The sequence below is a fragment of the Ranitomeya imitator genome, chromosome 3 (assembly GCF_032444005.1).
Source record: "Ranitomeya imitator isolate aRanImi1 chromosome 3, aRanImi1.pri, whole genome shotgun sequence".
Lineage (NCBI taxonomy): Eukaryota > Metazoa > Chordata > Amphibia > Anura > Dendrobatidae > Ranitomeya > Ranitomeya imitator.
This window is the reverse complement of record NC_091284.1, coordinates 670,793,567-670,809,376: the sequence shown is the minus strand read 5'-3', so window position 1 is coordinate 670,809,376 and position 15,810 is coordinate 670,793,567. Positions and strand designations below refer to the sequence as shown.

Genomic DNA, 15,810 nt, shown 5'->3' with positions numbered 1-15,810 from the left:
ATGGTAAAAAAAAATCCAAAAAACAGTTGTGGAATTGCAACACGATATGGTAAAACCAATGGTGTCATTCGAAAGTATAACTTGTCCTGCAAAAAGGCCCTCACATGGCCATATTGCCAGAAAAATAAAAAAGTTATGGTTCTGGGAAGAAAGGGAGCGAAAAACAGAAACGCAAAATCGAAAAAGGGCTCCGTCTTGAAGGGGTTAAAAAAGGGGGGTTACGGCAATTGTTGTAGTAGCAAAAATAAATCCTTAATTTTTTCCCCCATGTTACCATACTGCTCTCTATAAAATGCCACTTAATAGTGCCTTAGTGACCCTATAAAAGTGCAGTCCACATGACTAAGACAAATTTTGTCCCCAAGGTGACTAACTCACTGCTGTCCTCCATTTCTCTTTAGCCAACATTGACACACCTGGAGGAACGACCAGGAGACCATTACAAAGAATAGGAGAGATTTTCATCGTTTTTTATTTTCTTCAGTTTTCTGGAAAGAGTCACAATATATCTACAATCCTAAAGGAGAACAAACTGAATCCTCATCTTTCTCTTCCCCCAATACAAAGTGATCAGTAGAGCACAAGTCTGGTCACAGTGTGTGGCTGACCACATGAGCCGCTTCGATAACGTTGTGGACCGGACGCTGAACCCTCTTGTCAGTAACAGGAACTTGTGGGGCAACCTTCTGCATCAGGCTACTGCGGTTGTTGAGAATTAGTAGGGAGTTCTGCTGGGTGAGGACCTCATTGCTTACAGAGATGCCGTCCAGGTACTGCTTCAGCAAAACACGCAGTTTCTGGTTGTCATGAGAAAGGACAGTTTTCTCACGATCCAGTGCCCAACGTTCAAGGAGAACCTTATTGTACCGCTTCCAAAACTGATCTAGTGCAGTGTAGTCCAGCATCATCTGAAGGGCAAAAGAGAAATCAAAGCAATTTCACAACTATATACCATTTAAGATTTACTCAAAATAATAAGACAAAAATATGTTTTATAAGTAATTTATTGAAAAACACAACATAATTAGCTAAAAAACACTTATGACTAAAAGCACAAGAAAAAGGGGGACTGATGTACTGTTAAATGTGAAGCATTACAACTAAATGGCAAAGGACTCATGAAAGGTGGTGGTATTTCAATTAAAAGTGTATAGAGGTCCAATAGAATACCCACAAATGTACTTGGTTTTTCATAAATAAAAAGGTAATTCATACTAGCCACACATGTTAAATCAAGAAGTGTCACTGCCTCAGCCACCACCTCAGACCCCGACGTGCGTTTCTACCCTACTTCATCCAGGAGAAAGAGGTGAAGGAGAGGGGGCATCTTTTATATTAGAAAGAAGGTAGTAATTGGTTAAATCAATAAAAGTAATTACCCAATGGTTGCTGTTCGCCACATTAATAGTGCGGTCGAAGACCGTAACTTGCACATTACGGCACACTATGCGATCAAGATCATATGATCATGCGATCATACACGTTATGTAGTGACACAAGGCTACGGAGGGCGGAAAGAAATAATGCTTGTAAATATGGCGCCATATTTAAGGAGAGAAATATGCCCATACGTAATAGGAAATGTAAAGAAAAGTGAAGGAGTGAACAGAGTGAAAGAAATAAGGTGAGAAATGATGTGATAATTAAATATCAAGAGAAAATGGAATAGAGAATATAATAAATACCAATATGCACATATATGGATAATACAAATAAACAATATAATTCCTATATAATAGAAACATATTAAATAAAAAATAAATAATATTAGTCAAGACATAGCTGGGTCCAGCGAAAATGCAGAAAAATAGTATTTCTGCCCCCACTCATTCGTCAAAATCTATACGTAAATGTCAGCTTAACCTCTATGCCTCAATGCCTGATGAACCCCGCTGTGATACAAATGGTCAGTCAGGTGGCACCAAGGTGTCTGTCTTTCCGAATCTGTGATAGAGGCTCTTAATCAGGTAGATGTGGTCAGAGCCTAGAAGGTGATATTAATTAATATGCAGAGTGGTCATAATGAGATGACAATTGTGTGTTATGTTTTAAGTACAAATTAGCATAAAAGCACAATAAAAGACAATAGCAAAAGAGTTGCAATTGTCTATTTGGGTGCTCATACTGTTATCAACTTGCTGAGATGTTTATGCCACGGAGGTCCCAAGTCGTGTGCTGAAGTATAAGTATGCAAATTAGATCTTGCAAGTATCACCTAATAGAGCTAACTAGTCTGTAAGTCATGATCCAAACATTTAATGAGCCCTGCAAGATGACCAGGGATAAATGCTAAGCCAGAAGCTTATCTACAGTCTGGCTGGCTACATTGAGGAAAGTACAGTTCTCCTTCAAGAAACTAGCTGTGCATAAAGCCGTTCAGACAATTCTCCCTGAGAGAAAAGTACGCAAATTAGTTCTAGTGTTCAGTGATAGAGCTAACTGGCAAGTACCACCGAAGGAAGGCAGCTACCCTACAAGTCAATGTCTAACCCTTTTATGAGCTTTTTACAACACGACAAGAGTTACATTCCAAGACAGAGTCTGATCTACAGAAAGCCTGTTTCATCCAGCCAGGCACTGCTCTACACTGATGAAGGGCAAACACCCTGAAACAGGCTGTCATTCATTCCGTGTCGTGCTGCTTGTAACAGGATCAGAGGTGAACTTATAGGGTAGCTCCCTCCCTGAGGTGGTACTTGCGAGTTAGCTCTCACGCAGAATTGGTTATGTTACAAGGCTCGTTGAAGGGTTAGACATCGGATTATATGGTAGTCACTACTGCTGAGCGAGTATACTCGTTACTCAGGTTTCCCCGAGCATGCTCACGTGGTCTCCGAGTATTTTGGGAGCGCTCGTAAATTTACTTTATGTTGCCGCAGCTGCATGATTTGCGACTGCTAGACAGCCTGAATACATGTGGGGATTGCCTTTTTGTTAGGGAATCCCCACACGTATTCAGGCTGTCTGGCAGCAAATCATGCAGCTGTGGCGACAAAAACTAAATCTCCGAGCACGCCAAAATACTCGGAGACTTCTCCTGTATTTGCTTTTCCAGGTCTCTGAGGATAATAAAGTTATTAGCAGCCAGTTTGAGCCTAATCTACTGAGTTTGAATGAAAGGTGCTTTGTGTGTCAACAATCTATCCGAGAAGAGGGCAAACCTGAGAGCTAATGGACAGGCAAGTTGTCACGGTATACATCTTCATTGGTAATAAAAATGAAGATGCTTATGTTGGGAATTAAAGAAGAATCACTACATAGTCAGCCCTGCTTGCGGTCCTTATGCTGCGGAGGTATCACAGCGTTATGATTGGCGCTGTTCACACTATTTAGCCCCTGATGATGTTCGCTCAGAACCTCTCTAATGCTCTTTGATGTAAAAGTCTATGTTCATTTCTCTACAGCTCCTTTTTAAGTAGAAGCCTTAAAAATGGTCAGTAGTTATGGATGTGGGAAGGGTTGTCGTTAATAAATGAAAGCTTTGTAAATTGTGGCCCCCAGGTATGCTCACCTGTGCCAGCTGCTCAGACGGCTGCTCCATGCTGGCTCTCTCTGCCTCCTCCTTCTCTGCATCACTTAATGAGGAGGAGTAAAATGGCAGCACTTTCTCTTCCTCAGTTTCCAGCTTTCGACACATTTCTGCCAAGCGAAGAATCTGCTCTCCCTGTTCGTGGAGCAAACAATAAAATCTTATTTTATATAGACAAGATTCCCATTTTTACACTTAAAGGAGTTTATAAGAGATATTAAAAAAACATAATTTACTTTTATTTATATGTAATCAGTATTTAAAGGGAATGTATCATCAGAATATTCCCTACTATTTAACCCCTTAGTGACGGAGCCAATTTGGTACTTAATGACCGGGCCAATTTTTACAATTCTGACCACTGTCACTTTATGAGGTTTTAACTCTGGAACGCTTCAACGTATTTCACTGATTTTGAGAATGTTTTTTCGTGACACATTGTACTTCATGTTAGTGGTAACATTTTTTCGATATGACTTGCTTTTATTTAGGAAAAAATGGAAATTTGGCAAAAAAATTTAAAATTTAGCAATTTTCAAACTTTTAATTTTTGTGCCCTTAAATCAGAGAGCGGTATCGCACAAAATACTTAATAAATAACATTTCCCACATGTCTACTTTACATCAGCACAATTTTGGAAACAATTTTTTTTGTTGTTGTTCGGACGTTAAAAGGGTTAAAAGTTGACCAGCGATTTCCCATTTTTCCAACATAATTTACAAAACCATTTTTTTAGGGACCACCTCACATTTGAAGAGTTTGGGGGGTGAATATGACAGAAAATACCCAAAAGTGACACCATTCTAAAAACACCACATTCAAGAAGTTTATTAACACTTCAGGTGCTTCATGAGAACTAAAGCAATGTGGAAGGAAAAAATGAACATTTTGTTTTTTTCACAAAAAATTTACTTTAGACCCAAACTTTTTTATTTTTGTAAGTGTAACAAGAGAAAATGGACCACAACATTTGTTGGGCAATTTCTCCTCAGTACACCGATACATAGTATATGGGGGAAAGCCACTGTTTGGGCTCATGGCAGGGCTCAGGAGGGAGAGAGCACCGTTTGACTTTTTGAATCCAAAATTGGCTGGAATGTCGCGTTTGGAGACCCCCGATGCACCTAAACAGTGCATCTAGTCAATTCTAGATGCAGTCAATTCTAACTCCAACCCTAACACAGCCCTACCCCTGACCCTAATCCCAACCCTAACCAAAAACCCAACTTCAACACCATCCTAACCCCAATCAAACCCCAACACAACCGTAACCCCCACACCACAACCGTAACCCTAAGACAACCATAGCCCCAACCCTAGCCCCAACCCTAACCCTAGCTCTAACCTCAAACCTAGCCCCAACCCTAATGAAAATAAATACATTTTTTTTATTTCATTATTTTTATCTTACTAAGGGGTGATAAAGAGGGGTTTGATTTACTATTTTTTTATTTTGATCACTGTGATAGGGCCTGCCATTTTCTTCCCAGAAGACGACGCCGAGGGCGGGGGACAGAGCCAGAGGGTCCAGGGACACCAGAGGTACCAGGAAGGGGAGGAATCTGGGGACCCCATTTCTCTTTCCTTTGGTAAGCTAGATAATATCCAGCATACCAGGTAATAAGAGGAGAGAGAAATTAATGGGAAATCTGACTTTTTGTGATCGCCGTTAATCCATGAATAACGGTGATCAAGGGACTGGGGACAGTAAAAACTGGACTAAATCATGTTCTCCGGGGTCTCAGCTACCCCCAGTAGCCCAGACCCCAGAGATTTTCTGATGCTGGGGGTGCTATAACCTTATTTCTCAGTGCCGTTAAAAAGCGGCGCTGTGAATTAAGTACCCTTAGCTGCCACCGTTAAAAGGCATATCGGCGGTCGTTAAGGGTTAAATCAGGTTTTTGTGTTAAATATATTTCTAATAATTTTTCAATGGTTTATCATATCACCATCTGTATTAAAAAAATTGACTCTTGCCATTTTCACGTTGGCCTCTATAGTCATACTTTCAGGAAATCTACATGTACATTAGCAGCAATTCATTGATAAGAACCAACCAGAAAGAAATGGGCGGCGGTAGTTCCTGTTTAAATATGGCGGCATCCAGAGGCTCATCGGCACAGACATTGCTTTCTGGGAAGAACAGAACCTGAAACCACCAGGCCCTTAGACCTATTAAGGTCTCTCTTCAAGAAATGGTCCCCTGATGAACTCCAAAACTAAGGGGGAAACGCGTCGGGACAAAGAGATCTGGCAGTCAAACGTCATTAATAAGATAAGTTACCTCCTAGGTCCATGTTCATTTTATGTGGGTAACCTGCAAGGGTGACAATATTTTGGGATGTATGCACATTACTATAGCAGCTGATTCATTAAATAGTTCATTTAAGAGCATACATTGTGACATCCTGGTTGTATCATGGAGATTGTTCCGGTATAGAAGCACTGTATTTACTGCCATTTTCAGACAGGATAATTAGATCAATGAATGGTATACAATTTGATTTTTATTCACCCACTATCTTATGCTACCTATTTGCTATGGTTCCCAAGATTTTATTCAGTAATTGAGTTTTGTATGTGTATATTAATATTATGTATTGTTGTTCAGCATAGAGAACATTAGGGTGTTTAGGGACTGCCGATGTTGAGCGGGAGTGCCATGTCGACTGTTTAGGGTGCCAACCTCTTAGGTCAGGTAGGTGAACAGCTCCTATTAGGGACTTTCAGCTTTTGTGTATTATTGTTCCGGATACCGTATATAATTAGGCAATCAATAGTCCCCTTTTTAAAGGGTTTCATATAAACTAATATATATTTTAAATGAATTGCATAAAAAGTTATTTTTTTAGTTTTTTCTTTCGAGTTGGTCCTCGCTAATATTTGACCCCATTTTGCCATATCAATTTTTTTTTCAGCAATATACTGACTCTGATCCTATCTTTTGTATTGAAGCAGTAAATGAGTGCGTACAAAAATCATTGAGAGGGAAGGAAGCAGAGTGATGATGAGTGTAAGTGTTCATATAAGGTGCTATCCGAGCATGCTCGGGTGCTAACCAAGTGTCTTCGGCGTGCTCGAAACATATGTTCGAGTCCCCACGGCTGCATGTCTCAAGCTTGAGAAAGGATGCTACATCTGAAACGTCACCACGCCATTGGGCAATAAGTCCATTTTTTAATTTTTTTGTGCTGCTTTCCTTTTTTATTCTATTGTTGGAAACCAATGGATTATTGGTTGGGAAAACTCTGCATATCATCTGGGGAAATACTTTGTTGCTGCTCCAATTTTCTTCTCTCTCTCTCTCTATATATATATATACTAGCTGAAGAGCCCGGCGTTGCCTGGGCATAGTAAATATCTGTGGTTAGTTATAGCACCTCACTTGTCTTATTTTCCCATCACGCCTCTCATTTTCCCAATCACATCTTTCATTTTCCCCCTCCCACCTCTCATTTTCTCCCTCAGTCCTCTCATTCCCCCCTAACACTTGTCATTTCAACCTGACATCTGTCATTTTCTGATCACTCCACTATTTTTCCTCACTCCTCTCATTTTGCACTCACACCTTTTCATTTTCACCTCACACCTCTCATTTTCACCTCATCACCTCAGTATATACATGTTTGTCATCTCCCTTATATATAGTATACATCTGTATGTCATCTCCTGTATATAGAATATACCTGTATGTCATCTCCCCTGTATATAGTATATACCTGCTGTGTCTCATCTCCTCTATATATAGTATATACCTGAATGTCATCTCCTTCTATATATAGTATATACCTAAACAATGAAATACACTGGCGCTAAAACAACACGTGAAAACTCCACAAGTGCCGCTGGTATCCCAGTCGGATAATGTGCCCAATCCGACAAACAAGAGAAGGAAACTGTTATATGACAGTGGGAATACCGCGCTACAGGTGGCTAGAACTAATGAACATGCGAGATAATCCTATGTTGTACAGAACCGCATATGATCCTGAGCGGTAGCTGCTATATATAATATATAAGGGATCACACTCATTAAAAATGACTGCTGATAGTATAGTCCTTGCTTCTATGTTATGCAAAACCGCATATGATCCTAAGCGGTAGCTGCTAATATTCAAATGACCGCCTGGGGATCGCACACATGAATGGTGACTACTGAAAATATAGTCCTTACTTGGTACGTAGGTGTCGTCGCACGGGTGGACTGTTAGCCTCAGATTCGGATGACGAGGTTGCGCTCATAGAAGTCCGATGCGCCGGAGACAAGTCCCGTCCCTCTGGTAGGTGAGTGTGCAGCTATCAGGCACAGCCTATAGCGGTGGCTGCGGGTATGGCAGGCAAGGGCTGCTTGGGTTGCGTGTAGAGCCAGAGACGTCCCGGCCGGAGGCGTCCCTGGATACACGTGGAAGATGGCCGACACCGCCGAGCAGTGAGTGACGTCACTTGGCCTAAGGAGACTCAGTGGGGCCAGTCCAAACCTACGCGTTACGAAGTGTCACGCACTTCTTCATCAGGGTTACCGCCCACTGTCTCTAGACCCATATATAGATACCCTGCCCGCACCCCGCTGTGCACTAACACCTACAAACAATAGCATATCTGTGGACGATCTAAATCCCCCATGAAACAATGGCAATTGAATGTGTGCCCTTAGTGCGTACAAAACAGGCACACATGTGCCCGCTGGGTGTAATGTATTATACAATGCTAATTGAGTTATACATTAAATAAAACTCGCTATACTGTATGCTGGGAGATAAAATTAAAATTAAAAAACAGCTAGTACTATGCTGAATGCAATGCGAATAAAAATAAAAATAAAAAATGCAATTGAAAGGACACCTATCGTGGCCATGGATTAAAACTTCACTTTTATTAAGAACATACACATAAAAACCCCCCGTAAATATTTGGGGAACCAAAAAATACCTACAAAACCTAAAAATTGAAGGGTTAATTTTAGAAGCAATAAGAACGATATAAATATGTTTAAAATATATAAAAAAGGGAGACACTAATACCCTATAACGGTTTAGGGCATCGAACAGAGATATATAGTAACTGACGTAGCAACAACACCATTTTACCACGTGGGAGTAGATGCATGCTCCCACGGTGTTGTTGCTACGTCACGTTGCCGCCCATGTGACCGGCACATGGCCAATCAGAAGCCGCGACGTCATTCTCATTCACAAAACTGCTAATTATAGGAATTGAGGACCTGCGAATGACGTCGCGGCCTCTGATTGGTCGCGTGCCGGTCACATGGGCGGCACGCGACCAATCAGAAGCCGGGACGTCATTCACAGGTCCGAAAGGCGCGCTTTTTAAACAAAGAAGCCTCCCGGTTAGCAGTGTGAAGTCCAGGGGCCGCCGGAGAGGTGAGCATATCAATATTTTTTATTTTAATTCTTTATTTTACACATCCCTATGGATCCCAGGGCCTGAAGGAGAGTTTTCTCTCCTTCAGACCCTGGGAACCATGAGAATACCTTCCGATACTTGATGTCCCATTGACTTGTATTGGTATCGGATATCGGTATCGGCGATATCCGATATTTTTCGGGTATCGGCCGATACTATCCGATACCGATACTTTCAAGTATCGGACGGTATCGCTCAACACTAGTGCTGAGGGTAATATGTGTTCGAGCATGTGGTAGTGTGTGGCGCATTTTGTGTGTGTGTTTATATCCCCATGTGTGGTGAGTATCCCATGTCGGGGCCCCACCTTAGCAACTGTACGGTATATACTCTTTGGCGCCATCGCTCTCATTCTTTAAGTCCCCCTTGTTCACATCTGGCCGCTGCCAATTTGCCTCCTACACTTTTCCTTTCAATTTTTCGCATTGTGTAGATAGGAGCAAAATTGTTTGGTGAATTGGAAAGCGCGGGGTTAAAATTTCACCTCACAACATAGCCTATGACGCTCTCAGGGTCCAGACGTGTGACTGTGCAAAATTTTGTGGCTGTAGCTGCGACGGTGCAGATGCCAATCCCGGACATACATACACACATACACACACACACACATTCAGCTTTATATATTAGACTAGCTGAAGAGCCCGGCGTTGCCTGGGCATAGTAAATATCTGTGGTTAGTTATAGCACGTCACTTCTCTTATTTTCCCATCAAGCCTCTCATTTTCCCAATCACATCTTTAATTTTCCCCCTCACATCTCTCATTTTCTCCCTCACACCTCTCATTTTCTCCCTCATTCCTCTCATTACCGCCTAACACTTGTCAGTTCGACCTCACATCTGTCATTTTCCGATCACTACACTATTTTCCCTCACTCCTTTCATTTTGCACTCACACCTTTTCATTTTCACCTCACACCTCTCATTTTCACCTCAGTATATACATGTTTGTCATCTCCCTTATATATAGTATACACCTGTATGTCATCTCCTGTATATAGTATATACCTGTATGTCATCTCCCCTGTATATAGTATATACCTGCTGTGTGTCATCTCCCCTGTATATATATATAAACAAAAAACAAATGGAGTTGAAGTCCATAAATATATTTTATTGATTATAAAAATGGCATCCGTAGCCAAAAATACATACAAAAAATCATAATTCAAATATATGTAACATATAAATCAACAACAAAAAAGGGGGGTAGATGGTAGCAAAAGGATGGAAAAAAGGCACCGTGTGGGTACTCCTGATACCAAGTTATATATTCGTAAGGTGCATCATGCAACAAAATGTCAGCAATACCTGGGAAAAAGGATCAAACATCTAAGGTTCCTATATAATTTGTGCATATGGCTCTCATCTAATTACAATACGCCCTGCGCACAGGCTAAAGGTGCTCATGGATCTCCCAAGGCCAAAACCCAAAAAATGGAAAAAGTACTATGCATAAACCTTATCAATCCTTACCCAGGTGTCGGTAATCAGGAAGGAAGCCCACACGGTGGCCCCAACGCGCGTTTCGCGTCAGCTTCGTCAGGGGGCTGTGCTGCTAACAGTCCGGGATGTGCCTTATAAACGTGTTTAGTCCTAATGAAAAAATAATCCACCTGGTGCGGCGCATGTCACCGCACGTCCGGCCGGGAATTGCATCCCGGACGGCATCCAAGATGGCGCCGCGGCCAGTTCCGTCGCGCTGACGTCACTGAACCGCACGCGTCATCAATAGGCGCCGCCCACAATGCCCCAGATACCAGACGCCGGCCGACATGCGCACAATGGAGCGGTGTTTGGCTGTGTGGGAGGTGCCGCAACTAGATGTGGGAGGGACACAACTCCCAAACAAAAACATAGGGGCAGAGAATCCCTAATTCCTCATATAAGGAGCAAAATAAGGGGAAATCAACTCCACAATGATTCAATCTACTCCAATATGCATCAATGAATAAGGGTGAAACATATAGTGCAAATAACATATAAATGTACATTCCACATCAAGGGGAATGTCATAACAACGGCATATATACAAAAAGTTAGAATGAACAATAAATTTACAGAGGCATATTACAAAGTGCAAAGTGCGAATACAAGTGTGTATATAATATTATAAATAAAACAAGAAAACAGTTCTAAAAACTGATATACATTGATGAGCACCAATACAAGTGCAAATCTCTATCTAGAATACACATAATGAAAATATATATATATATATATATAATTTATTCATTTCTTCCATGAGTGCAATAACTTCCGAAGCATTAGAGGAGAAAGAATCCCAAAGTCCAATATGGACTTCGTTGAAGCAGCCTGAACTCCGTTCAATGGCACATCGAATTGTATGATAATATAAATCACTAAAATAATAAAGAAATCAAAAAAGAAGGGAATTAATAATAAAAACAGAAAAATACAAGAAAACACAAGAATTAAACATGAAAAAACCAGACAACAACACTAAATAAATAAAAATTAAAAAATCGGAGACAGTTTCTATAGGAATGAACTAAAACTAAGTTGTTCATTAAGGCCCGCTGGAGCAAGTGTATGCAAAACAGCAATCCAGCGACATTCTCTTTGTGCCAGTTTTTGCTTGGCATCACCTCCTCTTATGCCTGTATGAATCTTCTCAATTCCCCATACTCTAAGATCACTTGGATTGCAATTGTGGTATTTCCGAAAATGTTTCGGAATTGGTTTCAAATCCTCCAAACTCTCCACCTCTTTTGCTGCCTTGATATCACGCACGTGTTCGCGTACACGAACGCGCAACTCTCTTGAAGTCAAACCAATGTAAATGAGTTTACACGTACAGGTAGCATAGTACACTACAAATGTTGTGCTGCAAGTGATGTGTTCTTTAATTTTCAACTCGCGTGTACCATCAGAAGAGGTGAAGGTGGAGGATCTGACCATGTTCCTGCAGGCAAGACAATCTCCACAGGGGAAAAAACCACTCTTTTGTTTTCCTGCACCAAAAGGATCTTGGGGTTTAGCTACGTAGTGACTATGTACTATTAGGTCCTTGATATTATTACTTCTACGTGCTGTCATAAGAGGTCGTGTCGAAAGACAATCCCTTAACATGGGATCGGTAGTGAGGACCGACCAGTGTTTCTCAAAAATTCGCCTCATCTCTTCCCATTTGTGGTTAAACGTGGATATAAACCTGGGTTGATTTTCCCATGTCTTTGTCTTTGTTTTATCTTTTTCAACCAGAAGATCATTTCTCCGCGTATGTTTCGCTCTTAAATACCCTCTCTTTATTGTTCGTCCACTATACCCACGTTGACGGAAACGTTCCCCAAGGTCCACAGCCTGCCTCTCAAAAGATGAATCAGAGGCACAGATCCTTCGAGCCCGAAGGAACTGTCCAATAGGGATGGCTCTTATCGTGGAAGGAGGATGAGATGATGATGAATGTAAGAGGGCATTAACAGAGGTCTCCTTCCTATGCATATCGGTGTAAATCTCACCATTCCCCTGTACCCTAAGTGTAATGTCTAGAAAAGAAATCTCTTTTGATGATATGTGTAGGTGAGCTTGATGTTGGAGCCATTGTCGTTCAATCCTAACATAAATTCCTGCAACTCCAGGACAGGGCCATGCCATATAAACAACACATCATCGATGTATCTGTACCACCCAAGATACATCGATGATGTGTTGTTTATATGGCATGGCCCTGTCCTGGAGTTGCAGGAATTTATGTTAGGATTGAACGACAATGGCTCCAACATCAAGCTCACCTACACATATCATCAAAAGGAGATTTCTTTTCTAGACATTACACTTAGGGTACAGGGGAATGGTGAGATTTACACCGATATGTATAGGAAGGAGACCTCTGTTAATGCCCTCTTACATTCATCATCATCTCATCCTCCTTCCACGATAAGAGCCATCCCTATTGGACAGTTCCTTCGGGCTCGAAGGATCTGTGCCTCTGATTCATCTTTTGAGAGGCAGGCTGTGGACCTTGGGGAACGTTTCCGTCAACGTGAGTATAGTGGACGAACAATAAAGAGAGGGTATTTAAGAGCGAAACATACGCGGAGAAATGATCTTCTGGTTGAAAAAGATAAAACAAAGACAAAGACATGGGAAAATCAACCCAGGTTTATATCCACGTTTAACCACAAATGGGAAGAGATGAGGCGAATTTTTGAGAAACACTGGTCGGTCCTCACTACCGATCCCATGTTAAGGGATTGTCTTTCGACACGACCTCTTATGACAGCACGTAGAAGTAATAATATCAAGGACCTAATAGTACATAGTCACTACGTAGCTAAACCCCAAGATCCTTTTGGTGCAGGAAAACAAAAGAGTGGTTTTTTCCCCTGTGGAGATTGTCTTGCCTGCAGGAACATGGTCAGATCCTCCACCTTCACCTCTTCTGATGGTACACGCGAGTTTAAAATTAAAGAACACATCACTTGCAGCACAACATTTGTAGTGTACTATGCTACCTGTACGTGTAAACTCATTTACATTGGTTTGACTTCAAGAGAGTTGCGCGTTCGTGTACGCGAACACGTGCGTGATATCAAGGCAGCAAAAGAGGTGGAGAGTTTGGAGGATTTGAAACCAATTCCGAAACATTTTCGGAAATACCACAATTGCAATCCAAGTGATCTTAGAGTATGGGGAATTGAGAAGATTCATACAGGCATAAGAGGAGGTGATGCCAAGCAAAAACTGGCACAAAGAGAATGTCGCTGGATTGCTGTTTTGCATACACTTGCTCCAGCGGGCCTTAATGAACAACTTAGTTTTAGTTCATTCCTATAGAAACTGTCTCCGATTTTTTAATTTTTATTTATTTAGTGTTGTTGTCTGGTTTTTTCATGTGTAATTCTTGTGTTTTCTTGTATTTTTCTGTTTTTATTATTAATTCCCTTCTTTTTTGATTTCTTTATTATTTTAGTGATTTATATTATCATACAATTCGATGTGCCATTGAACGGAGTTCAGGCTGCTTCAACGAAGTCCATATTGGACTTTGGGATTCTTTCTCCTCTAATGCTTCGGAAGTTATTGCACTCATGGAAGAAATGAATAAATTATATATATATATATATTTTCATTATGTGTATTCTAGATAGAGATTTGCACTTGTATTGGTGCTCATCAATGTATATCAGTTTTTAGAACTGTTTTCTTGTTTTATTTATAATATTATATACACACTTGTATTCGCACTTTGCACTTTGTAATATGCCTCTGTAAATTTATTGTTCATTCTAACTTTTTGTATATATGCCGTTGTTATGACATTCCCCTTGATGTGGAATGTACATTTATATGTTATTTGCACTATATGTTTCACCCTTATTCATTGATGCATATTGGAGTAGATTGAATCATTGTGGAGTTGATTTCCCCTTATTTTGCTCCTTATATGAGGAATTAGGGATTCTCTGCCCCTATGTTTTTGTTTGGGAGTTGTGTCCCTCCCACATCTAGTTGCGGCACCTCCCACACAGCCAAACACCGCTCCATTGTGCGCATGTCGGCCGGCGTCTGGTATCTGGGGCATTGTGGGCGGCGCCTATTGATGACGCGTGCGGTTCAGTGACGTCAGCGCGACGGAACTGGCCGCGGCGCCATCTTGGATGCCGCCCGGGATGCAATTCCCGGCCGGACGTGCGGTGACATGCGCCGCACCAGGTGGATTATTTTTTCATTAGGACTAAACACGTTTATAAGGCACATCCCGGACTGTTAGCAGCACAGCCCCCTGACGAAGCTGACGCGAAACGCGCGTTGGGGCCACCGTGTGGGCTTCCTTCCTGATTACCGACACCTGGGTAAGGATTGATAAGGTTTATGCATAGTACTTTTTCCATTTTTTGGGTTTTGGCCTTGGGAGATCCATGAGCACCTTTAGCCTGTGCGCAGGGCGTATTGTAATTAAATGAGAGCCATATGCACAAATTATATAGGAACCTTAGATGTTTGATCCTTTTTCCCAGGTATTGCTGACATTTTGTTGCATGATGCACCTTACGAATATATAACTTGGTATCAGGAGTACCCACACGGTGCCTTTTTTCCATCCTTTTGCTACCATCTACCCCCCTTTTTTGTTGTTGATTTATATGTTACATATATTTGAATTATGATTTTTTGTATGTATTTTTGGCTATGGATGCCATTTTTATAATCAATAAAATATATTTATGGACTTCAACTCCATTTGTTTTTTGTTTATTGCTATTGTGAGGAGTGTCCATCCTGACTTAATATAATATCTCCCATAGTGACTCTCCCATTTGGGATTGAGTATGGTGAGAATATTGGGTATAATATCTTCTTTTCTGACTTTCTTTGTCTCCCCTGTATATAGTATACACCTGTATGTCATCTCCTCCTATATATAGTATATACCTGTATGTCATCTCCTCCTATATATAGTATATACCTGTATGTCATCTCCTCCTATATATAGTATACCTGTATGTCATCTCCTTCTATATATAGTATATACCTGTATGTCATCTCCTCCTGTATATAGTATATACCTGTGTGTCATCTCCCCTGTATATAGTATATATCTGTGTGTCATCTCCTCCTGTATATAGTATATACCTGTATGTCATCTTCTATATATAGCATATACCTGTATGTCATCTCCTCCTGTATATAGTATATACCTGTATGTCATCTTCTATATATAGCATATACCTGTATGTCATCTCCTCCTGTATATAGTATATACCTGTAGGTAATCTGCTCCTGTGTATAGTATATACCTGTGTGTCATCTCCTCCTGTATATAGTATATACCTGTATGTCATCTCCTCCTGTATATAGTATGTACCTGTATGTCATCTCCTCCTTTATATA

General features: G+C 40.9%; 1 protein-coding gene across 1 annotated transcript in view; it reads right to left on the bottom strand.

The window, feature by feature from the left end:
• Positions 1 to 454: 454 nt before the first annotated feature.
• The window catches only part of CCDC65 (coiled-coil domain containing 65), a 56,689-nt gene continuing 41,333 nt past the window's right edge, over positions 455 to 15,810 (bottom strand). Inside the window, exons 8-9 of the mRNA XM_069758340.1 lie at positions 3,512 to 3,664; positions 455 to 908 (exon numbers count right to left, since the gene is read on the bottom strand). Of these exons, the coding sequence (XP_069614441.1) occupies positions 591 to 908; positions 3,512 to 3,664 (471 nt within the window). The 3' untranslated portion in view covers positions 455 to 590. The remainder of the gene's footprint in view (positions 909 to 3,511; positions 3,665 to 15,810) is intronic.